Source organism: Melospiza melodia, chromosome 10 (genome assembly GCF_035770615.1).
Source record: "Melospiza melodia melodia isolate bMelMel2 chromosome 10, bMelMel2.pri, whole genome shotgun sequence".
NCBI classification, from domain to species: domain Eukaryota; kingdom Metazoa; phylum Chordata; class Aves; order Passeriformes; family Passerellidae; genus Melospiza; species Melospiza melodia.
In genome coordinates, this window is record NC_086203.1 from 12,402,015 (window position 1) to 12,428,621 (window position 26,607).

At 40.5% G+C, this 26,607-nt stretch overlaps 1 protein-coding gene across 1 annotated transcript in view; it reads right to left on the bottom strand.

The window, feature by feature from the left end:
* Positions 1-26,607, bottom strand: part of SYN2 (synapsin II) — a 194,057-nt gene that overhangs the window by 89,337 nt on the left and 78,113 nt on the right. Inside the window, exons 3-5 of the mRNA XM_063164403.1 lie at positions 25,065-25,156; positions 19,304-19,460; positions 2,440-2,529 (exon numbers count right to left, since the gene is read on the bottom strand). Coding sequence (XP_063020473.1) covers positions 2,440-2,529; positions 19,304-19,460; positions 25,065-25,156 — 339 coding nt within the window. The remainder of the gene's footprint in view (positions 1-2,439; positions 2,530-19,303; positions 19,461-25,064; positions 25,157-26,607) is intronic.

Genomic DNA, 26,607 nt, shown 5'->3' on the forward strand with positions numbered 1-26,607 from the left:
TGGTTAATATTCAATACCAGTCCTGTGGCATTTGCCCCCAAATCCATTTTGATGGGATGGAGCCTTTTGGATAACAGCAAACAGGTATTTTCTGCTTTTCAGCTCCCCAGAGCTCTGGTCCTATTTCAGTTTTACAGTAATTAGACCTGAACCTCGACTCACCCAGCCCACATTGCCTTCTCTGGGCACCTTGCACAAAGAAATGCTTTCCCTGATATTTATGGACAGACTGTAATACAACTTGCATGCCACAATTAGTTTTTAAAAATTTCCTACTTTTCCTGCTATAAAATGAGGTGTTTCACAATGTCTACTTTTATTTCTGGCTGAGCAGAAATCTGCCCAAACTCCCCACAATGGGTGGTACCAAGATTTGGTTTTTTCCCCTCATATCAATAAATGTGGCAAGGAAAGTTTTACAAAATGCAGCTCAGAATGAGATTTTGTTTTCCCGAGGAAGACTCTCAAAAGCCTTGACTACAATGTGGCATTCTGAATATGTTATTTCAATATCAGGATTTTTACTGTAGTGGCATTGATACCTTATCAACAGCAGATTCTTTTTACAATGTTTTCTTTTTCCTTCTTGAAATTGTGTTTGTGTTACATGAGAGAGTGGAACAGAAACACAGCCTGGAGCAGCATTTTAATTTAATTTGAAAATGGCTCACATGACTTTTGGTGAGAGTAGGGAAAAGACGAGAGAAGGGAGCCTGCATAGGTGAACAGGGAAAAAAAATCCCCACCTGGAATATTGCTGGTGTTTCCTCAACGTTCCAGAGAGGTTTTAATTAAATTGTTCAGCAATTATGTTGGAAAATCCTTGTGGTTTTTGCAGAGAACAGAGGAGTGGGAATGCAGTGAAATAAAGGGAACTAATTACTGAGGGAAAGGATGAAGGTATGACTCAGCCAGCAATGAGTTCAAAAAGCCTCACAGCGTTTTTTGTGATCAGCCTGGGATGAATGTTTCTGTTTCCAAAAGTGTTTCATTAAAGCGGCTCTGTTTTTACACAAAAGAATGGAATCTCTGTTTATTTACCTTGCACTGCCCAAAGCCTCAGCACAAACCAGCAGAGGATGAAAGGAGCACCTCTGGCACGCCCAGCTGACCCTCAATTCCCAGAGAGGGAATTTGGGGCTTTTTCCCTCTCCCCACATCCCCCCTGAGCTGGTTTGCACTGGAGGGGGGGACAGCTCCAGGCTCCCATTTGGAGAACAAAAAGGGAAGGAGAAAAAGCAGGAGGAACACCAAGAAAAATATTTAAAACTGTAATTGCCAAATTCTGCTTCAACAAATGCCAGCGAGGCAGCCGCTGATAAAGTGATGAGAACCCAAAACAAAATAACATGATAAGGTTTCAGTGCAGCATCAGGAGACTCTGATTTCCAGAAATTCAAACAAAGTGTTGTCTTGTACCACACTGCCTGATTATTTCCCAAGCCACAAAGTTCCAGATGCTTTCTTTGGGAGGAATAAAACCAAACAAATGAGTGTCATCACAGGCAGCTCCTGCAGCAGCTCTCAGTGGCAATGCAATACCCAAATGGATTCATTTGCTCTACATTACCATAGAAATATGTAAAAAAAAATTACTTGGCTGTGGAGAACGACATTCAAAAGTTCAAAAGAAGAGAAATAACTTACAAGTTTTGACTTTAATGAGCAATGTAGAGGAATTAAGACAGGCAAAACCACTTACAGGGTTGCTACACTCAGAAAAATATGCCATATAAACTCATAAGTCTGAAACATTAGTTCTTGCCCCAAAATGAAATGTTCTTTGTTTCTATGGACTGCAGTTTAGCAATGCTCCTAAAAGCTCTGCTTTTTTCAATAAAATTACAGCCAATCTCAAGTTTGAAGGATCCCTTAGGGGTCACTGTGTCCCACTCCCTGTTCTTCACTGCTGCCAAAAACTGCACCACAGCCTAAAACCATCACCCAGGTGCTCCTTGGACTCTGTCAGCCTCATTTTTGTTCTTTTTCTGTCTGTGGAGCACTGGGAATCAGTGTTAGCCCAGGTACCTGAAGATCCCAAGTCACAACCAGCCTGGTTTTGGCAGAATTCAAAGCCCTGCAGCGCCCAGTGCATCCCCTCCAAAGCCAACACACACCGTGAGCGCACCAGGGAGGAAAACACTGGGAGAAAACCAACCATGGGAGTGACTCCTGCACGTTCAGAGCCGTTCAGTGTCCTTTAAAGCATTTAATCTCTCTGAGATCTGCAGCTGGGCAGCTGGAAAGTGACCACTGTGGCACGTGAGCACCCTCCTGCTCACCATCACACCGATTTCAAGAGCTCACCCCATCCCATCCCCTCCCAAAACTGCCAAAAAGGCTTTTGGAGCATGCAGAAAATGGGAGAAGGGGGTGGTGACCCCCATTCCCCGTTTTGGAGGCACAGGGAGCAGGTTCAGCCCCGCTGCTTGCACCTACCATCTCCTTGTGGTTGGGGTAGAAGGTCTGCTCGATCAGAGGGAACTTCTCCGGGCCCAAAGATTTGTAGACAGACACCAGCTGGGCAAACTGCAAAACAAAGCAGAGAAAACAAAGCTCAGGAGAGGAGCCACACCGTGCCCACAGGAGCTCCTGCTCAGGACATTTGGCTTCTTGTCCTGGGTGTTTGATGAGCTCAGCAGATCCAGGGGTGCATCCTCCCTCCTCCTCCTCCTCCTCATTCAGCCCTTTAATCCACCCAAGCTTAGACTTCATCTACAAACCAACACAGAACAACACCTTGAAAAATTAAACCCTCACAGGTACAGGAGATGAAATACATGGGAATACCGAATTACAAATATCTCACTGTCTGTATGTTAAAGATGATTCTGTGATGATAAAAATCATTATAATTTTGCCTTTTCTGTCCTCTTAAACCTAAAGCCCAGGCATATTTACCATTAATTTAATAGCTGGCACCTCCCTGACACTGATTTGGCAGTGCTGGCAAAGAGATAAAAGTAACTGTGTCAGGCTAACAGGGCAGGTGAGGAACAAACTGGGGAAGTTTCATCTCCCAGGCTGCAGACACGAGCCATTACCAATGGCCACCCTTGGATGGGGTGATTTAAACTGCACCCTCTTATTCCAATCTTATTCATGTCTTTTACAGAATGTTCTGATATAAAAAATTGCCACTCTTGTCCCACTACCAAAGATGGGAATGACTTAAACTGCTTCCTGTTATGCCATTCTTAATCATGCTTTTTATAGAATATTCTGATATAAAACCATGTGTTATATCAGAATATTCTTGCCCCACCACCAAAGATGGGGAGGATTTAAACTGCTCCCTGTTATGCCAATCCTATTCGTGTTTTCTATGGAATATTCTGATATAACACATGGTCATCCTTGGATGGTGATGATTTAAATTGCACCACATATTATATCAGAATATTCTTGTCCCACCATCAAAGATGAGGATGATTTAAGCTGCTCCCTGTTATGCCATTCCTACTCATGTTTTCCATAGAATATTCTGATATAAGACCACACGTTATATCAGAATATTCTTGTGCCTCCACCAAAGATGGGATGATTTAAGTTGTTCCCCATTATGCCATTCCTATTCAAGTTCTCTACAGACTATTCTGATATATACATGGCCATTTTTGCACCCCCATCAAAGCTGAGGATGATTTAAACTGCTCTTTGTTATACCATTCCTACTCATATTTTCTATAAAATATTCTGATATAACTCATGGCCATTCTTGCACCACCATCAAAGATGGGGATGATTTAAACTGCTCCACGTTATGCAATTTTCTATTCATGTTTTTTACAGAATATTCTGATATAACACCACATGTTATATCAGAATATTCTTGTCCCTCTACCAAAGATGGGGATGATTTAAACTGCTCCATGCTATGCCATTCATACTCAGGTTTTCTATAAAATATTCTGATATAACACATGGCCATTCTTGCCCCATCACCAAAGAAGGGGAGGATTTAAGCTACTCCTTTTTATGCCATTCTTGTTAATTTTTTTTAATGGAATATTCTCATATTAAACCACAGGTCATATCGGCATATTCTTGCCCCATCACCAAAGATGGGGCTGATTTAAAGTGCTCCATGTTATGCCATTCCTATTCATTTTTTTTACAGAATATTCTGATATAAAACCATGTGTTATATCAGAATATTCTTGCCCCACCACCAAAGGTGAGGATGATTTAAACTGCTCCTTGTTATACCATTCCTACTCATATTTTCTATAAAATATTCTGATATAACTCATGGCCATTCTTGCACCACCATCAAAGATGGGGATGATTTAAACTGCTCCATGTTATGCAATTTTCTCTTCATGTTTTTTACAGAATATTCTGATATAACACCACATGTTATATCAGAATATTCTTGTCCCTCTACCAAAGATGGGGATGATTTAAACTGCTCCATGCTATGCCATTCATACTCAGGTTTTCTATAAAATATTCTGATATAACACATGGCCATTCTTGCCCCATCACCAAAGAAGGGGAGGATTTAAGCTACTCCTTTTTATGCCATTCCTGTTAATTTTTTTAATGGAATATTCTCATATTAAACCACAGGTCATATCGGCATATTCTTGCCCCATCACCAAAGATGGGGCTGATTTAAAGTGCTCCATGTTATGCCATTCCTATTCATGTTTTTTACAGAATATTCTGATATAAAACCATGTGTTATATCAGAATATTCTTGCCCCACCACCAAAGGTGAGGATGATTTAAACTGCTCCTTGTTATACCATTCCTACTCATATTTTCTATCAAATATTCTGATATAACACATGGCCATTCTTGCACCACCATCAAAGATGGGGATGATTTAAACTGCTCCACGTTATGCCATTCCTATTCAGGTTTTTTAAAGAATATTTTGATATAACACATGGTCATCCCTGGACGGGGCTGATTTAAACTTCTCCCTGTTATGCCATTCCTGCTCATGTTTTCTATCAAATATTCTGATATAACTCGTGTCCATTCTTGCCCCACCAGCAAAGATGGAGATTATTTAAACTGTTCCATGCTATGCCAATCCTATTCATGTTCTCTGTAGGATATTCTGATATAACACATGGCCAGTCTTGGGTGGGGCTGATTTTCCCTGTTATGCCATTCCTATTCATGTTTTTTACAGAATATTCTGATATAACACCACATGTACTATCAGAATATTCTTATCCCTCCACCAAAGACGAGGATGATTTAAACTGCTCCCTCTTATGCCAATCCTATTAATATTTTTATAGAATATTCTGATATAAAATATGGCCATTCTTGCCCCACCATCAAAGATGAGGATAATCTAAACTGCTCCCTGTTATGCCACTCCTACTCATATTTTTGATCAAATATTCTGGTATAACATGTGACCATTTTTGCCCCACCACCAAAGACGAGGATGATTCAAACTGCTCCCTGTTACGCCAATTCTATTCATGGCTTTTACAGATTATTCTGATATAATATCCTTTTAAAACTGCCATGACACACCCTGCCTGCCTGCACTCTGGACTGCAGCAGCTTCACACAGAACATTCACACGTGAACCAAGAGAACTCTTTATGCAATAGAGATGCCTTTGGGGCCTGTTCTCTCTGTGCAGAGCAGATCCCTCTCCTCTGGTGATATTTAGGAGAGGAAATCCCTCCTGAGCCCGGGCTGGGGGTTCCAGGAGCAGGATGTGTTCCAGGGATGTGCTCAGCTGTCCCTGTGCCTCCATGGGACACCAACAACTCAGCACAACACTCAATAGTGGGATCTGCTGCTTGCAAACAGCACAAAAAAGCACAGAACAACACGCCTCTGTCCATAATGCAGATAAAATACCTACTCTGAGGAGAGGCTCAGGGGGCGGGCAGAGCAAAAACTGTTTAAAGGGGGAAAAAAAAGAAACCTCATGAAAGCGTTGCTTGCATCATTTCCAGCTGGCTGAGAGGACTTGTTTAATTTAGTGGTGTTTACTTAGGTTTGGTAAAATACATCATTGGAAGGCCAATGGAAAATGCCTTAATGATGAGCAGACTTCACCAAAAACCTGAGGAATTGGAGTTGGGCTGTGGGCTGTGCAAACCAGGCCTCAAGGAAAGGAAATATTCTCACAGCTACCAAAGTAAGGTGGTTTGTGAACAGGATTCCTGACAACTTACTCAATATTTCAGTTCTGATGCAAGAGCCAAATTCCAAATTCCACAAGAAAATGCTGACCATTAAGTACATTGTTTTTGCCAAGCAATTGTTAGGTTAAAATAAATCTATTTACCTCTCTTTAAGTAAAAACCTCCAAAGAAAAATAAAGTCATATGACTGTGTTTCCTGTGATTCTTTCCCTATTTTCTTTTCCTTTTTCACTGGAAAGGAGAGGAAGACACTGAGAAAATGGCAATTTTTTTTGTAGGGGTTTTGTCATTCATGCAAGAAAGCTGTAATTGAGATTAATTGCTAGCAAATGCTCGTTTACTTAAAATAATATATTATCAGCCACATATAACAGACTTGTAACACTCCAAAGTGTCCTCTAATCCAGTAATTCAGCTTGGAAACAGCAGGTAGGAAAAGCAAGTTTGAATTTTTGAGGCAAAAGAGAGAAATAAAGTGCCACAGCTGGGGGATGATTTATCCTTTCCCCTGCTGAGATGCTGCTCCACCTCCATGTCTACAAATCTGGGAATCTCCTGTCAATCATTTCCTCCCCAAAATGCACCCTGATAAATTCAGCCCCAATTCACGCCAAATTTCAGCATTCTAACTGTACATGCAGAAATTGCCATAAATCTGTTTCATTTTCCCGGATTGCTGCTGGGCTATTTATAAAGAAGAATTTCATTTAAGTTTCAATGACCTTCTATCAATGTTTAAGTGGGATTTGGATGATATGTTTTTCTATTTTCCTTTTCAGCAGCTGAACACCAGTCCTGGGCAGGAACATCATCTTTTTAAATCATAAATTACTGAATTATCTAGTCCAATGTCAAATGTGTACAGACATGGGATGTTAATGGAATAGAAAATATTATATTATATTATATTACATTATATTATATTATATTATATTATACTATATTATATTATATTATATTATATTATATTATATTATATTATATTATATTATATTATATTATATTATATTATATTATATTATATTATATTATATTATATTATATTATATTATATTATATTATATTATATTATATTATATTATATTATATTATATTATATTATATTTATTATATTATATTTATTATATTATATTTATTATATTATATTATCATGTTATATTAAAAATTATATACTAAAACTATTCTAAAAAAAGAAAAAAAACATCAGAAAGTTTTAAAAAAAAAGTGACAAACTCAGAGCTCGACACAGCTGGCTGTGATTGGTCACCAAGTAAAAACAACTTACATGAAACCAATCAAAGATGTGTGTGTTGGTAAACCATCTCTAGACTACATTCTACAGCCATCAAATAGTTATTATTTACAGTTATTTAAATAGTTATTGTTTACAGTTATCATTTATTATTAGCTCTTCTCAGCTTCTCAGCAGAAAATTCCTAGCAAAAGCATTTCTCAGAAAATACGTCAGTGGCACCCTCTGATTGAATCTTCTTGCAATCTTGATTTAATCCTCAAAGCTCTTCTTGCTCTTGCCAAGGCATCCTGTTACCAAATCTCTTGGGCTAGTAAGGTCCAAAATCCATCATCTCTTTTGTGTCCCGATATCCCAGTGGTTTTCCAGCAGGACCCAAATTTCCAAGGGCATTTTCTGGGCTCCAGCTCTTCCCCCGCAGCATGAGAGCTGCAACCCGAGAGGCACAGCTCTCCCACTGCTAATCACCACGTCATTAACTGCTGGAATATTTTCACATTAGAATTACAGCTGGTGAGATGCAAACCATTAAGAGCTTCAAACAAAGTCTTAAATAAAAACCTCATGCCCTTGGAAGAGCTGCTGAACTGGCTTACAGATTAGCAGAGTTCATCCGTGGGAGAAAAATAAAAAGTTTTCTACAGCAGTTGGAAAAACAGGATTAAAAAAATCCCAAAGAACCAGAAAATGGTCGCAGTCAGAGACATAAAAACATTTCCTGGCTTGCAGGATTGGGCAAGAAGGCATCTGGCAAGGAGAGATCCCTTGGCTGGTGGAAGAGGCACTTACAAAATGTGTAAACAGTGAGGAAAGTGAGATTTAAGGAAGGCATGAGGATTAAAATGAAGGAAAACAGCCTATGAGCATACAAGGGTACAACACAGATCAAGACATGCCTGGTATACAAGAATAATCTAAAAGTAATCCGATGAGGCCTGGATCCAGAGACCTTCTGGAGCCCTTTATTTGGAATGAAAATTTAGAGAAGGAAAAAGTTGATGGAAATGAGAGCTCTGGGGAGTCCTTCCTGGGTGCTCTTCCAGCAGTGAGAAAATGCTGAATAAAAAATACTTTATTCCACTGCTATGGGAACAGGGAGTTCAGTGATCTGACCAGGCAAACATTTGTGCTGTTGTTTATTTTGATGGTGCTTAAGCACTTCTCAGGAGGGTTTGGGGCTCATGGCAACAGAAGGAGATTTTCTTCTTTGTGGGGCTTTTTACAGATGAGGCCCAGTTCAAATAGGAGGTTTCCATAAAAATACTGAATTCAGTGACACTTGTAGAGGAAGGAATCAGTGGTGCATTTCCAGGGCGGGTTTCCATGGTGGGTTTGCAGGGTGGGTTTCCATGGTGGAGATTTCCAAGGTGGATTTCCAGGGTGGAGATTTCCAGGGTGGAGATTTCCAAGGTGAATTTCCATGTCGAAATTCAATGGTGGATTTCTAGGGTGGGGATTTCCATGGTGGATTTCCAGGGTGGGGATTTCTGGGGTGGAGATTTCCAGGATGGATTTCCATGTTGGAATTCCAGGGAGGAGATTTACAGGGTGGGTTTTCATGGTGGATGTCCAGGGCAGAGATTTCCAGGGTAGAGATTTCCAGGGTGCATTTCCATGGTGGAGATTTCCAGGGTGGAAATTTCCATGGTGGTTTTCCAGGGTAGAGATTTTCATGCTGGGTTTCCAGGCTGGATTTCCAGGCTGGATTTCCAGCAGGGAGATTTCCAAGGTGGGTTTCCTGGTAGATTATCAGGGTGCATTTCCAGGGTGGATATCCATGATGGGTTTACATGGTGAATTTCCAGACTGGAGATTTCCAGGGTGGAGATTTCCATGTTGGAATTCCATGGTGGATTTTCAGGGTGGGTTTCCAGGTTGGTTTTTCAGGGTGGGTTTCCATGGTGGGTTTCCAGGTTGCTTTTTCAGGATGGGTTTCCATGGTGGGTTTCCAGGCTGGATTTTCAGCGTGGAGATTTCCATGGTGGGTTTCCATGGTGAATTTCCAGGATGAAGATTTCCAGGGTGGAGATTTCCGTGGTAGAATTCCATAGTGGATTTGCATGGTGGATTTCCCTGGTGGGTTTCCAGGGTGCATTTCCCTAGTGGATTTCCATGGTGGAGATTTCCGGGGTGATTTTCCAGGTTGGATTTCCAGGGTGGTTTTCCAGGGTGGAGATTTCCAGGGTGGAGATTCCAGGGTGGAGATTTCCAGGGTGGATTTCCATTTTGGAATTCCAGTGTGGAGATTTCCAGGGTGAGTTTCCCTGGTGGGTTTCCAGGGTGGGTTTCCAGGGTGGATTTCCATGGTGGGTTTTCAGAATGGGTTTCCAGGATGTAGATTTCCAGGGCAGAGATTTCTATGCTGTGTTGTCATGGTAGATTTCCAGTATGGATTTCCAGGGTGGATTTCCAAGGTGGGTTTCCATGTTGGAATTCCATAATGGGTTTCCAGAGTGGAGAGTTCCATGGTGGGTTTCTAGTGTGGATTTCCAGGCTGGGTTTTCATGGTGAGTTTCCAGAGCAGATTTCTAGAGTGGGTTTCCAGGTTGGATTTCCAGAGTGGGTTTCCAGGTTGGATTTCTAGGGTGATTTTCCAGGGTGGGATTTCATGGTGGATTTCCATGGTGGATATTCAGGGTGGAGATTTCCATGTTTGGTTTCTATGGTGGATTTCCAGGGTAGGTTTCCAGGGTGGGTTTTTATGGTGGCTTTCCAGGTTGGATTTCCAGGATGCAACGCCAGTCCTCAGACACCACCAGCCAATCTCTGCTAGGCCCAGCAGAGAAAGCCAGAGGAATCCTTGGGATGGCTGATACCCAAACAGGGATTTCACAGCATTTCAAACCGAGCCACCCACTAAAAACACCTCAGAGAGCAGGGGTGGTGCTCACACACCCCAAAAGGAAACCAGGACACTTTGCATCCATCTCAGAGGGGGCTGGAGCTGAGGGTGGAAATGGAATATCCAGGAATGCCAGAGGGGAATAGCAGTGCTGGTGGGAGCTGTGGAGACGATGGGGGAGAGCTGCACTGGAGGAGAGGGAGAGGATGGGATGGGGATTGCCCATCACCACAGGAGGATTTTCCTGGATGGGTGACAGATTCCTGTGTCAGGAAGGGGAGTGTAACCCCCTGATCCTCCTCAGCTCTGAGTCACCACAGGCACACATTGAAGGAGCAGATATAACCTAGATTTCAACTGAAAAAATATTTTCTAAGATAATATAATAGAGTGTATAACACACAGGTTTCCTTTGTGATTATATATTAAGATTGCACAAGAGATCAGATTTAATTTCCATAACCTGGCCTTCAGGTGTGATGTGGATATTTGCTTTAATCAATCACAAGAGATTCTGAGTCTCTACTGTAGCAGAACCAGCAGATAACACAAAGGACTTGAACCCCAGCTTTACAGTCCTGCTTTGAATATTAACTTCACAGCCTCTGTTTGAAAACAGTTTCTCTCACTAGAAGGTAAGAAACAGTTAAAAAGTCCATTTCAATGTCCTGCCCTTAGAAATGTCCAAAGCAATGAAAGTCTATAATGGACATCAAGATTTCCCACTGCTCCTTTTTAGTGCAGAGGAGAACAGGGAGAGTGGCAACAACCCACTACAAGATTCAGGAATGCAGTAAAAAATTCCATTTTTGCTTTAAATTATCCTGATGGCAGTAAATGCTGGTCAAAGCAAAATACTGCCATACTCAGTTTATATATAAAGCACTTGAGAGTGCATGCAAGGATTGATGAATACAGAGCTGAGAGAATTACTGGCTGTGTGGAACAGAAAAATCATCACCACACTGAGATTTATTTATTATTTAAGGATCTCTGCTTTTTTTTTTTCTTTTAACCAGGAATTTCAAGTGACCTTACTTATTTTAGGAAAGCAAAATCATCAAGGAAAGCTGTAATATTCCTTTCCTATTCCAAGACTAGATTAAACAAAACCATCTCTATAAAGAGGTGCAAAGGGCAAACACACTACTAGGTTTAATGCGTTTAGATTTCTAGTTAGGTATTTAAACTTGTAGTTTTATTTATGAATTTTGCTCCGGTCCAATGTTCAAACCTGGTCTTAAATTGTCTTTTGACCCAAAAGCTTACCATGTTTTCACCAGGTTTGATCGAGTGGAACTCATAGAACTCACTTAAATATCAAATCTGGGCGTCCCTGAATGTCTTCCCTCCCTGAGCTGCATCCAGATTGCAGGGCATCCAGCCTTGGCCTTTAAGAAAATGCCCCTCTGGCATATGAAAGGGAGCAATAACCAGCCAAATTCTGTCCCATTGCTCAGCATTATTGTACAAATCTGACTTTTGCTAATGAGCACAGGATTTTCCTACATTTAAATAATCATTTAGAATTAATTTTTTTAAACCAAACATGGAATAGCACTGAAAATCTCCCAGATTTACAGCAAATAGGTTTTCAAAATGCCTCTCTTCTTGCACACATTCATTATTTTTTGTTTGTGGTTTGCTCTCCAGAAGATGCTTTGACACAAAATTGAATCTCCTCTGCGTGGCTGTGTCTCCCATTAGCATAGCTTCAATGATTTGTGTCAACAGGAAGCTGGAAGGAACAGAGCTCATCTCTTCTTCTCTGCTCCTCCCTGCAGAGTCCTGACAAATGTCCTGCCAGTGCTCCAATCTGTTGCTCAAGATTTTTAAAGTGTAACTGGGAGTGGGAAAAAGCACAAGAGAGCAGCTTGGAGCAGCAGCACAGAGGAGAAAACAAGGTGGGGAAGAGCACTAGAAAGCATCAAACAGCAAGAAAGGGCAGCTAAAACAGACCTTCCAAGAAAGCAAGGTAAAAATAGAGAAGTTAAATGGCCAGTTAGAGCAGGAAGGTGAAGGCAGATAAGCAGAAAAGCATCTGCAAAAGAAATGCAAAGCAGAACACAGCACATGAAGTCAGAGTTGTGTAAGCTTGGCAAGAGCAGCAAACCAAGGAAAATATCAACAAACTCGCAAAGAAGTGTTTGGCTGTCTGCTCCCAAACTGAAGGAGAAGAAACAAACAACAACTGGGAGATTTCCAATACTACCAGTCTGAGGAAAAAAAAAGCCATTCCCACCCTTCCCTCCCAAGGGCTGAGCAAGGAGGGACATTCTGGCATAACTGAGTGTTCTGTGGCACTTCTCTAGCATTTAAAATCTTCATTTAATTTATATATTTCTATAACAATAAATTCCTACAGTGGGGCAGAGTGGGGCATCTGAAGGTGCTTCAGCACAAATGGAGCTCTGTGTGAAGAACACCAGGACCTCCCAGTTCTCCTCACACCCTCCCAGGTGTCTCTGCCTCCCTCCCTGCCAGCTCTGGCCTTTCCTGGCTGTTTCCTCTGTTCCCCCATCCCTGGAGAGCTGGACCAGAGTGCCAGGAGTGCGCTTTGATGGGGCCAAGCTGCTGAGCATCAGCTCCCGCCCCTGCAGAGCCAGGCTGGCACAGCTCTGCCCAAGCTCAGCTCTCCTGGGCTCCCCAAATCCCCCAGGGACCCCTGCACTCCCTCTTCCCTGAAATACAGACCCTCCCACCACCTTGGCAAGAGCCAGTGAGGGTCACAGAGTCACAAATGAGCCTTGTGCCCCTCCTAAAGCAGAGGGAATGTGTGAGTGAGGCAGCAGTGGATCCCTGAAGGCCCCAGAGCACCCCTGCAGCTCCCAGGAGAGCAGATGTGCAGCCAGCAGCAGGGGCTGGGATGCTTTTCCTCTGCTCTAAAGGAACCAGAGCTGCCCTGGTGGAACTGGGCTGACTTTGGGAGGGTTTTCTTCCTCTTCAGCCATGCACAGCTGCTGTGCACAAGGACAGCAGCTCTGGGGTCTCTGCAGGCCTGGAAGGTTCAGCACTGTCAGAAGGAAGATGGAAGCACCTGCCCAGCCCCTGTAATGTCTGTAATTATCACATCACAGGCTGAGCTGAAATAAAACCCAACCCTTTATTTCATTTACAGCAGCCTTGGACATTGAACCTTATGACCGTGTTCCAAGGATGAGGGAAGAGACCAGGATCTGACTCCATGTTTCAGAAGGCTGATTTATTATTTTATGATATATATTACATTAAAACTATACTAAAAGAATAGAAGAGAGGATTTCATCATTAGGCTGGCTAAGAATAGAAAAAGAAAGAATGATAACAAAGGCTCTGTCTCAGACTCTCTGTCCAAGCCAGCTGACTGTGATTGACCATTAATTACAAACAACCACATGAGACCAATCACAGATGCACCTGTTGCATTCCACAGCAGCAGATAATCAATGTTTACATTTTGTTCCTGAGGTCTCCCAGCTTCTCAGGAGGCAAAATCCTAAGGGAAGGATTTTTCATGAAAGATGTCTGTGACAGAACCTTGCAGCCCCTGACAATTAAATTAGAGTTTTCATCTTTGGTGTCACTCAAATCCACCTCCCTGCCTGACTCCACTTATCAGCAAGCTGCTGGACACGGTGGGGTGGGCAGGGAATAAACTGGGGTGTTCCAAAAATGCTGAACCCCATCACCAATATCTGAAACTGAAGCTAAAATCCAGTAGGGTTCAATTGAAGGAAACCCTTAAGCCTGCAAGATTCACATCAATCTTTACAAGAATGATTAAAATAGATGGATGCAGGAAGAATTAATTATTTTTTTAATTCGACACAGGACACTGGCAAATCACATTTTGTATATTTTAATACATGGTTTTTGTTGTTTTTTTTTAATATTATTTTAAAAATTTAAATATTATTTTTATTTTATTAGATATAATATAATATAATATAATATAATATAATATAATATAATATAATATTTTGTATTTTTTAAAATTTAAAAATTTTTTAAGTTATTATTTTAATTATGAAATTATTTAAAATAATTATTTCATAATTAAAACAATGGGATTCACCTAATGCTGCAAGCTCTGATATCATCCCTACATTTTGCAATTCCTTCTGGGCTCCACAATTCACACACCTCTATGGAACCACAGACTCATTTGGGTTGGAAAATCCCCTCTAGGATCACCCAGACCAGGAACTAACCATGACCTTCTTAGTCCACCACTCACCCTTGTCCTTAAATTCCACATCCACGTGGAATTTAAATCTCAAATCCCCCCAGGGACAATGACATCATATGCTATGACAAAGTTTGTATAAAGCTCCTAAGCCTCACTTAAGGGAAGCCTCCCTTATTTACTGAATGATGTTTTCTAAAGGAAAACAGATAATTTAAATGACATCAAATATTAACTTTGGATTAACTTTTCCTTTTCATAAATGCTTTACAGCAGGATCTGCACCCCATTAAATATGAGTAAAACTGTGAGGAGAATTGGGAATCCTACAAGGACAGTGGATGTTTTTGCCTCGCCTTAACTCAGTGTAGCTGTAAATTGAACCAGATAAAACTCTAGTCTTGTTTGATGGGGTTATTTCATGCCCAAGACAATTTCTTTGCAACATGACCCTGCACTGAAACTTTCTAATGTTTTAATAATAATTCTTCAAGGAGGGCACGAACCTTAAAACAGTTCCTCCGCAGCTAAGCAATAAAGAACTCAGCCTTTATTTATAAAAGCCATGCTTTCCCCCAGCTTTCTGACATCCTTACCAGCATTTAAGTGAAATCCATCTCGAGGCAGGGCCATGAATTTTCCATGAGCTAAGTGCTAAATGTTATCACAGGAGTGAAATCACCCGAGTGCTGTAACAACCCCTCACTCTGGACACGTTTCAGAGCACAAACATCTCCCCCACACACACTCCAACGTTTCCAAGGAAATTCCAACATTTCCTTCCACCTGGCTGCTCACAGGTGAGCTCCTGCTGTGCATTTGGAGGAGCTGTTCATGCCCTGACACCAGGGAATACAAGCTTGAATTCCTGCTCTCAGTGCATCCCTGGCCATCGTCCCACCACACCCTGTGACGGTGTTCACAGGGGTCCCAGGATGAGGGAAGAGATGAGGATCTGACTCCATGTTTCAGAAGGTTTGAGTTATTATATTATGATATCTATTATATTAAAACTATACTAAAAGAATAGAAGAAAGGATTTCATCAGAAGGCTGGCTAAGAATAGAATAGAAGGAAAAATAACAAAGGCTCTGTCTCGGACTCTCTGTCCAAGCCAGCTGGGCTGTGATTGGCCATTAATCAGAAACAACCACATGAGACCAATCTCAGATGCACCTGTTGCATTCCACAGCAGCAGATAACCATTGTTTACCTTTTGTTCCTGAGGCCTCCCAGCTTCTCAGGAGAAAAAATCCCAAGGAAAGGAATTTTTAGAAAATATCATAACTAAAACACCCCACCTTTCAATGATGCGCCTCAGATCAAACACAGATTTGTTCACTGCCTATTGCCAAGTGCACAGAAAGGCAGGGTACAAAAAGAGCTTTCCTGCAAAATTAAGGGCAGATGCTGCAGTTTGTGGCACAGAATGTGAACCTGCCCTCAGAGCTGAAAGATGTTCTACATCTGGAGCTGTGTGCTCCTGACACGGTGAAGAGCAATAATTTAAAGCCCAAAGACCTTGAACATTGAATTCTAACTCTCATTTTATCTGAGAGCCCTTTCAGTCTCACCTCCCTGACTTCCCCTCCTACAGATCTCCACTACTCCTACTTTTGCTCTGGTACAAGGAAGACTCATTGCCCATGGCTGACTCAATAATTTCCCATCCTTTCAAGGCCCATTCCACTGCACACCCCCCTTTTTCCCCCCGCTGTTATCAAAGCTGTAATTCCCTTCTGCCACTCCACATTCTACCTGCAGGAAAGTCAATCTATTTCCCATGAATTAGTAAAGATTATTACTTATGGCTTTTTGTAGCTTTCTGCTTCTCCTTTTTCCACGGGGCTTTTTGCACTTGAAATGTTTGCAGAGAGAACTTCCACACCAATATCAGGGCACTGGTGTTGACAAAGGGATTGTGCAGGGAGAAATCCCTGCCATGCTCTCAGGAGAGGATTAATTGATGCCAAATCCAAGCATGGCCATGGCCATGGAGGGGCACAGTGGATTTTACCCTTAATTTCAGCAGGCAGCAGCAGACTGATGAGTTAGTTTATTCCCAGGCATTCACAACAATTTTCAGCAGGGATTTCACCCAGGAGGGAGTGAAATCACACCAGACTGGTCCAACCAAACAAGGCAGATGATGCTGTTGGCAAAACCAACAGTGCCTGGCTTCTGCTTGCAACATCTGAGCATCCATGAAGTTGGCTGGGTTAAGGGATTTTTACCCCTCAGGGTACCTGCAAATATTATATAAAAGTATTCTGAAATGCCTTTATAGTCGCAAAGAATATCTTGAGTAAGAAGGTACCCACAATGGGCATTGAAGTCCAGATCTTGACCCCACATCCCAAAAATCCCCCCATGGGCCATGAGTTCTTCCACTGTTTTTCTTTCCCAAATCCAATGAGGATTTTGTGCTGCTCTGGGATATACACAGAGGTCTCTACATCTCCCATCACCACCACCAGCACAAGGCAGGATATTCAAGTTAAAAAGCCAAATAAAGCCCCTGGTGTTTGCACAGAAATTATTTCAGTGCTCACACTAAAAGCTCACACTCCTCACTAGGACCCACTTGAAGGGCAGTGATAAATGATAAAAACATAGATATGGCAGTTTGCAAGGAAGAATTATTCCTTAATTTTTATTGCATATAAATGCTACTGGCTTTGCCTCCCCACCCAGTGAATCAAAGCACTGGGAAATGCCACACAGCTGGAAAATGGGATGCACTAAAATAATGAATTCAGCAATGTACAGTGTGCACAGAGAAGTTGTAAATGCCCTATCAATTATTTATTCCCTCCCTGCAGCAGTTTAGTGCAGCATAAAAGGATAACAAAATGAGCTGCAAGAGGTACATGTTAAAAACTGCTGACAATTGTTTGGAGAGATTTTCATAGTAAGTATTAAAAAATTAAAATCTTCAAGGCAATAAAAAGTATTGTACTAAAACTTCCCTGCAGTGTGGAAAATATCGATAACTCTTCTTTTCTTACCCAGATACCAGAGGGAAAAATGAAGTTTTGGCTATTTATGAGAAGTGGGATTTTTTAAAGTTGTTTTAGCTGTTGGACAATGGAATTGTAGGAGCAGTGATGCCCCATAGATCAGGACATTTTACAGCAGCATATTTTTAACTTGCTGCTGCTAATGGTTAGTTCTTCGTGAACCAAAAGAATCACCAAATTCCGTCTCCATTTCTACAGAACTTGTCAAGAAAAACAGCATTGGCTTCTCCACTGAAGCTGGCAAAGCTCAGTGGCTCTCCAGGGTGGGTGCCTCAGTGCTCCAGGGATAACTGAAAGGACCAACCCCACCACAGAGGCACAGGGTTATGAAAAGGGCTTTCAAATGAGGAAACGAGTCCCTTCAGATGGCCTTGCTAAAGCATAGCCCCAAAAATTTCACAGGAATGAGGAAAACACTGCCTAGAGCCTGTTCAAATTATGTTCAAAACCACAAATATGAGAAATATTCTCAGCTTGCTTTTCCCAGACAAATTGTGAATAAACACTCTTTCCTCACTTGAGGAAGCGTGTGAGCAGAGGGGAGCATTCCGTTGGAGGCCTCACTTACTTCTCTATTTGTACTACAAAGATTTTTCCTCTCTGTCCCCACACTGGCTGGGCAGTGAAAAAAAAAAAAAGTTTGGTTTTTAATCCTTCCACTGTTTCACTGCTCAGTGAGGGAAGTTTGATGATCAACGTTCATGAAGGGGAGTGAAACATGCAATGCAGCAGCTGAAGTGCCAGGCCCAGGAAATTTCCAGGTGCAGTGATTTAGCTTTTATGTTTTTAAATCCAGCTTAGGATTTAGCTTTTTTGTTTCTCACATCCTGTACGTCATTAGGGTATAACTTTAAAACTCCATACAGAGTGCTGGTTACTGTCTTCAGGTTTTGGTCAGACACAACAATTCCTCTCTAGGCCTGGGAATCAATGACACCTCACTGCCTCAGGGCCCAAGAAGTATAAACTAAATTGAGTTGGGGGAAGAAAACTGGGGGTGAATGACTTCATTACCTGCAGTTCTAATTGGAGCATTAACCCCTGATCTGTGAATAACCAAACTGATAATTGTGTGACAAACTCGTGTCCATCACTGTTGGGAAGGATGAAAGTTTGACAAGAAAGTCTCACAGATATGTGTGCTTAGCAGAAAGATTGTTAAATGTAGAGTTTGATGAAGGAATAGAGATGGAAGCAAGTTTTGATATAGCAGAAAAGAATTGCTCAGCCAGTCACTGGATAACAAAGAAAGCAAAAGGTGTGTTAGTTAGAAAGTTTTTACGACTTAGAGCAAAGGATAGACTTACTTTAAACAAGATGTTTTTACCAAGCAGAAAGATAGCACAGGCAAACAAGTCAGCAAAGTTGCAAGTAGAAAAAAAGTATCAGAATTTTCTACAGCAAGAAAACTGAAAAACAACTTCTAGCGTAAACTGTAATGCACTGAATTTTAGTGATTGGAGAACAGTAACATGAATATGGTAATTATAGTAGTTATGACAGGCTATAGATAAAAGTTAAGGTATAGATTGGTTCTGCTGTATGAAGATGCTCAGCAAAGAAAAGCATCTAATTCATTGTAACCAAAACCAAAGGGTCTCCAGGCCTGGCTGCAGCCGGAGCTGACAGCTGTGGGCACAGCTCTGTCACCCACAACCCTGGACTGCTGTAATCTCTTGGATGGAATAAACTGCATTTTGGATGGAATAAACTGCATTTTGGAGAGCCACCTAAAATCCAGTATCTCTCATTTAAACTCTTACAGCCCACCTTGGGTGCAGCCTCTGGAGGCTGTGGCTGCCCAAGCTGTGCCTGCTGAAGGCTTTCATAAATCCCCGCTTTATTCCCCGAACCTTTCTGCTCTGTGTCCCCCAAAGGCACAGCAGCATCACTCACCACCCAGGGCTTGTCGCAGAAGTTGTAGATGGACTCGAGGGAGTTGACGCTGGGCACGCCGGCGTACTGCATGCCGATGATGAGGTTGCGGAAATCCTCGTTCTCCGCCATGCTGTACGAGTGCTGCCGCACCAGCACGAAGTCGGGCCGGAACGACCTGCCAGAAAACATCCACAGTCCTAAAAATCCACCAGCAAACCGGGTCTCCTTCCACAGCAAGGTGTGCGGTGGGGGGAAAATGGCTGGTGGGGGAGTAAGGAAGGGCTGGAAGAACACGCAAACCAAAGGGGGATGGCAAAAGATGGAAAGCGCCATGATGGCTTCATGAAAAACACTCGGCCAAAGGGTAATGACAAACGTTGGAAAGAGCCATGATGGCTTCAAGGAAAACACTCAGCCAAAGGGTAATGACAAACGTTGGAAAGAGCCATGATGGCTTCAAGGAAAACACTCAGCCAAAGGATAATGACAAACGTTGGAAAAAGCCACGATGGCTTCAAGGGAAACACTCAGCCAAAGGGAAATGTCAGAAGATGGAAAGAACCATGATGTCATCATGAAAAACACTCAAACCAAAGGGAAGTGATAAAAGGTTGAAGGTGCCATGGTAGCTTCATGAAAAAAAGGGAAATGATAAAGTATGGAAAGAGCCATGATGGTTTTATGAAAAACACTCAAACAAAAGGGAAAAAATGGAGAGAACCATCATGGCTTCATGAAAAACACAAAAATCAAAGGGAAATTATTAAAGTTAGAAAGAGCCATGATGGTTTTATGAAAACCACTCAAACCAAAGGGAAAAAATTGTAAGAGCCAGGGAAAGGGCTTTGTGAAAAACACTAAACCCAAGGGAAATGACAAAAGATGGAGAAAGCTGGGATGGCTTCATGAAAAACACTCAAACCAAAGGGAAATTATAAAAGATTGAAAGAGCCATGATAGGCTCCATGAAATACACAAAATCAAAGGGTAATGATAAAAGGTGGAAAGAGCCATGGTGGCTTCATTAAAAACACTAAATCAAAGGGAAATGACCAAAGATGGAAAGAGCCATGATGGCTTCAAGGAATACACTAAACCAAAGGGAAATTATAAAAGATGGAAAGAGCCATGATGGCTTCATGAAAAGTACTAAACCAAAGGGTAACGAAAAAAAGTGGAAAGAGCCACGGTGGCTTCATTAAAAACACTAAATCAAAAAGGAAATGACCAAAGATGGAAAGAGCCATGATGGCTTCATGGAAAAGACTCAAACCAAAGGGAAAATATGGAAAGAGCAATGATGGCTTTGTGAAAAACATTCCGAGCAAAGGGAATTGATAAAAGGTGGAAAGAGCCATGATTGGGTCCATGAAAACACTAAATCAAAAAGGAAATGACCAAAGATGGAAAGAGCTGTGATGGCTCCATGAAAAACACTCAAACCAAAGGGAAAAAAATGGAAAGAATCATGATGGCTTCATGAAAAATACTAAATTAAAGGGAAATGATAAAAGTTAGGAAGAGCCATGACTGCTTAATGAAAAGAACTCAAACCAAAGGGAAAATATGGAAAGAACCATAATGGCTTCATGAAGAACAAAGGGAAAACAAAGGGAAAATACGGAAAGATATCTTCAAGGAAAGCACTAAACCAAAGGGAATGACAAAAGATGGAATGAGCCATGGTGGTTTTATGAGAAACACTCAAAACAAAGGAAAAAAAAAGGGAGTGAGACATGATGGCATTGTGAAAAACACTCGAACCAAAGGAAAATGACAGAAGATGGAAAGAGCCATAATGGCTTCATGAAAATCTGCAACACCCTTAATCTGTTCAGCATCCCCTCAATAATGGGATTCCATTATTGGAAGGGATGAGGTTCCTCTCTCCAAGAGGAGAGAGAAATTATCATGGATTTCAGGTTGTTCTCCTTCTGACAGATAAATCACATCTATAACCTCTAGGCATGTCCTTGGTCTCCAGTTTCTGAGCAGTAACAAGCAAAACTAAAGCAGGCAAAGGCCTCTGCCCCAAACTTGGGCTTTTGGGGAACAATTTATTTGGGTTTTTTTCACAATTACTATCAGGCTGTTTTAAGGACAGTAAGAGACGAAGCAACCACATTGCTGGCAAATGGAATCAGACCATAACAGAGAGAATCACAACTGGACTTTTGATCAAGACACTTGTCAAAATGAATTTTTTGACTTACAGCTGCATTTCCCCCTTTTCTCTCTGGTATCTGACCAGCATTTCCCCTGGTTCCCTGCCTATCAGCCTGCACCTTTGCCAACAATCTCACACCATCCTCACCTTACTCCAACCCTGACATTTTGTTCCTGGAGAAGGTGATGGAAAATAAAAAACATAAACCAACAGGACAGAGCCTCCAGAGCAGGGGCAATTCACTCCCAAATTTGATGGTTGAAAGAGTCTTTTCTGCATTCCAGTTTTACAGGGGAAGAAAGCCCAGACTAGCTTGAAGATTTCACATTCCTAAAAGAGGTATAACTGCAGGGTAAATTAAATTAGCATAGTAAATTGGTGAAATTATTTACATGCCTTAAATAAATACAAGCTGTTTACTGAAATGAGACACTCTGAAGATTACAAAATCATTCTGAATTCTCAGTCTGGTAGAAGAAAAACAACAGTACAATTAAAATCCATGTTAAAATTGCTTTAGCAGTTCTGAGATCCCAGCTTGGATGCAGCAGTCCAAGTAGATTAGTTGGATTCTTGGATTTCAAATCACAGGAGTGTTTGGGTTGGAAGGGAGCTTTTAAAGCTCATTTTCTTTTCTGGTGGAAGGCATCTAGTGGAAATTCATCTTCCCAGGGTGCTCCAAACCCTGTCCAGCCTGGCCTTGGGCACTGCCAGGGATCCAGGGGCAGCCACAGCTGCTCTGGGCACCCTGTGCCAACGTTTTATCACAGTAAAAATAAATAAAACCCCCAAACCTGCAGGATCTGGCAAAAGCAACATTAAAGATTTGCTGTCAAGAGTCGCCAAAATGGCACTGAAGCTCAATGAGCAAAACCTGTAAAGAAATCCTTGCCTTTAAAGAGAATTCCTAAAGAATATCTACAGTACAACCCTGAGATGTTGCGGTCAAAGTTTCAAGAGTTTGGAACATGGAAATCCAATTTACTGGCCCAGCACGAATGTAATACTTAGAGGATTAATGATGCCTTTATTGCTGTTATATAATGAAGGGATGGGACTATTTTTGGGTTAAGAATGATTTATTATTCAGATAAATATTTTAGTTTTAGACGTTGTGAGATTTGTGAGAGTAAGTAGCTGGTGATAGTTTAAAAGTAGTTAAAAGGTATTTGTTATAAGGTAATATGTAACTTTTTAACTTAATTGATAGTTGCTATAAGGTTTATTTTGTTTTTCTGACTTCTTATTTTTTATTTAATGTTGTTGTACTGTAGATATTTTTGTTTAATAGGTTTTTGTTATATTTATATATATGTTTCTATTACAATTTTTAAACTTTTAGCTTGTTCTATACCGGCACACCCTTACATTATAAACTCTTCACCATTTTTATTAATGTTGCGTTTTACTTACTTGAGGTATATTTTTTCTTGAAATTATAGAAACACAAGTTTATGATTTTTTTTGTTTAATGTTTGTGTATTTTATTTCTATATTAATTTAAGCTTTTTCTAAGGTTGTAGGTCAAACTCTCCAGTGTCTGTAGAAGTTTCTGTTTTTCCAATTCCCACACACCCTCATTAAAATTGCAGACTCCTCAGTGAAAGAAAGAGGCAACTTTTATTTATTAAAATAAAGAGGATAACACATCCCAGACAGTGCTGTGGTTTCAAATAAAAGAACAGAAAGTGTCTTCTCAAAGACCAATTTAATGAAAGAATTGGGAAATGGAGGGGATGTACTTTTTAAAAATTAAAAATAAAGAAATAGTGTTTGCTTTGTAAAAACTCCTCAAAGGAATATGGTACATTCCCATAATTGTTCTAGTTCTGTAATTAATGCTGGATGGACTGACTGCATCCAGAAGGAGACCAGGAGGAAAATTTGAATTGTGGCTCAAGCCTCAAGATCCAAAAATCTCAGCATTATGCTGCAGAAAAAAATAATTTTTCATGGTATGATTTTCATTCACAATAAACAAACAAGTCAGTGCTGTAAAATATTTTTTTTCCTCCTAAACTAAACCAAACTAGCAAAATTTTGTCATTGAAATTTCTATGATTTTGCTAACTAATAGTTTGCTCATAAATCTGTGATCCAAAGTTACTTTGGGCCTAATAATTTGTTATTATTGATAACAAATATCTCCAATTATCACAGAAACAGAGAATTCTCTCCCATCATGCCTGCACCTCCACAAGCCACAACCCCAGGTGTCTCACACCAGATTTGGGGGAAGATTATCAGTTTCAGGTACTTGTATTTGGGTAAAAAAATCACACATTAAACTCTAATATTGTTATCTCATTCTCAGTGTTAACTGATAACACAAATCTCCTTTATTTCCTAAGAACAGCAGCATTTTTACCAAGTTTTCTCATGACCTGCAGATCTTTGGAGATGTTATTTTCTGGAGGTTCCCAGCCCTCATTTTCTCCTGATGTGTTTTGATGGCAACTTGGACTTGATACTTTTTAAAACACTTTTTGGAATAGTACAGAAAAGCCACCAGGGAGCAGTGATCGAGATTTCTTGGCTCCAAAACTTCCATCATTGGCTAAAAAATTCCACCAACCCTAAGAAAAATCAAATCTCTTACTCTTCCAAGGAAATAATCCTGTGGGTTTGGCACACGATCATTGTTTTTGTATTGAACTGCAATATTTTTAAAACATGCCAGAGATTAAAGGATGGGAATTTTGAAGCATAAACTCATCTTTAATATTTTCTCCTGGAGTTTTTGTTGTTTTGGTATTTTGGTTGGTTTTGTTTTTTTATTATGTTTTTCCTTGTTTGTTTTTTTACATGAATGAGTAGAAATATTCAAATCTTTTATTTGGAGATATGTTCTGCAAACCATAAAGATCCAGGACAAGCTTGTGTATCTCTGCCTTTAAATTCAAATTTTCAGCCAAACAACTGCTACACTTCACTTACACATAAATGCCAAAATAGGAGCAATTCTCACCATTTAAACAAAATATTGGATATAGTTTTGATAATAATTTAGCCTATATAATAATTTTGCTGACAAAACTTTTCTAATACTTCCTTAATTTTTTCTTTTGCCCTGTTTTTTATGAAGCTGTTGATGTCCTCACTGAAAAAAACCAAAAGTTAAATTTACCCTGCCTTCCTTGGCATCATCCTCTTTAGACAAAACAGCTCTTGGGAAATGTGAGGTGTTTAAACCAAAATGTTTCAAACAGGCCGAAATATCCCAGGAACTGCCTTGGTCTGTTTCAATAGAAAATATTCCATGTTGGAAATAAATTCTGCTATTCTGGGAAAGTCTGGCAGGCACAAAATCACCAAATTTGGGTCCTTCTGTAGCAAACATAAAACCTAAATCAATAACCCCAACTCCCAACCATGTATTCTTTATTCTGGACTTCCTTCCCTTAATAAATCCATTTTCCCCCTTGATTAAAATGTCAAGATGTGCCCTCCCTGTCACAAAAAGGTTGTCACAAATCAGATGTTTTATTTTCTGCTCTCCCTGAGGGGCATGACTCAAAATCCACAAACACAACCGAAGCACTCAGCACCTTTCCCATGCACACATGATGCCATTTATTGCTTTTTGCTGATATTCCATTGAGTTTTTCTTACCTGACAACTTTTGTGCCATTTCGAATGATTTGGACATCAACTGCATAATTGCCATCAGCATGGGCTATCAAGTTGATTTCTGAAAATTCTGCCTGTGAAGAAAAGGCTCCTGTTAGTCAGTCTGGTTTATTTTACCTTCATTTTCCAACCTCCTTATTTTCAGCATTGGGGCCTGAAGTGCTGAGAATCTACATTTGAAATAAAATGAGCACCAAGAGGGCATTGATCCAGCAGCATTTGTCACATTTCAAAAGGTTTTAATCTAAAGAGACCAAAAGGTAAAAAAAAATGTTGTGGAAATGGGTTGAGGGGCAGTAACAAGTGGGTTTACTCCTCCATGTCTGCACAGAAATGTAGGGATTATATATATTATATATATTATATTATATATATAAAATATAGGTAAATGTAGGGATTATATATATTATATATATTTATATATTATATTATATATATAATATAGGGACATGTAGGGATTATATATCTATGTATTATATTATATATATTTATGATATAGGGAAATATAGGGATTATATACATTATATATTATGTTATATTATGTTATGTTATGTTATGTTATGTTATGTTATGTTATGTTATGTTATATTTATTATATTATATTTATTATATTATATTTATCATATTATATATATAGGGAAATGTAGGGGTGATATATATAATATATATTTATATATTATATTATATATATAATATAGGGAATGTAGGGATGATATATATTATATACATTATGTATTCTATTCTATTCTATTCTATTCTATTCTATTCTATTCTATTCTATTTATTACATATATTTTTGCATTACACAGTGTTATCAAAGAGATTAATACGGGCTCAACATTGACATAAAGCTTTGAAGAAAACTGTACAAAAGCAGAATTAAGATAACATTTTCTTATAGCATTTTGTGTCTCCTCATGCTGCTCACCCTTTTGATTTTCTTTATGTGCATTTACTCTTTTTTTTTTTAAAAAGACCTGGTGCTAATGAGCAATTGTCTCACAAAATTCTCAATTAAAGCACTATTTCAGAATCTTCTCACCCTGGCAATGTGGAATTTAAAGGGAGCTGCTCCCACCCTCTGAATCTGCTTTGAAAGGAAAGGACAGGATGTTTTACATTTATCCCCAGCCTTTCACCAGCTTAGGCTCTCAAGGCGCCTCACAATACCATCGGCCAGCGGAAGGATTGAAACGCAGCCAGCTGTCTCCTGGTGGATAAACCCAAGTGTCTGTGCTGTCCCAGGCAGCAGCAGCAGCAGCAGCAGCACAGGATGGAGAGTGTCACAGAGAAATGGAATTGCTGCGAGTCCTCCCGGGGGCATTTCACCCCCGGGAGCTCAGGGCGGGCAGGGCTGGGCTGCTCCTCCCGCTGCTGCACCCGGGGCTTGGAGCATCCAGCCCGGGCACCCTCACAGCTCCCAGCGCTCCCGGCACAGGGCAAAGGGGCACAGAGCGGGGTCTCTGTGCAGGCGCTGCAAATGGCACACTCAATCCACCCCCAGACTGAGCCGCCTCCAATTAAC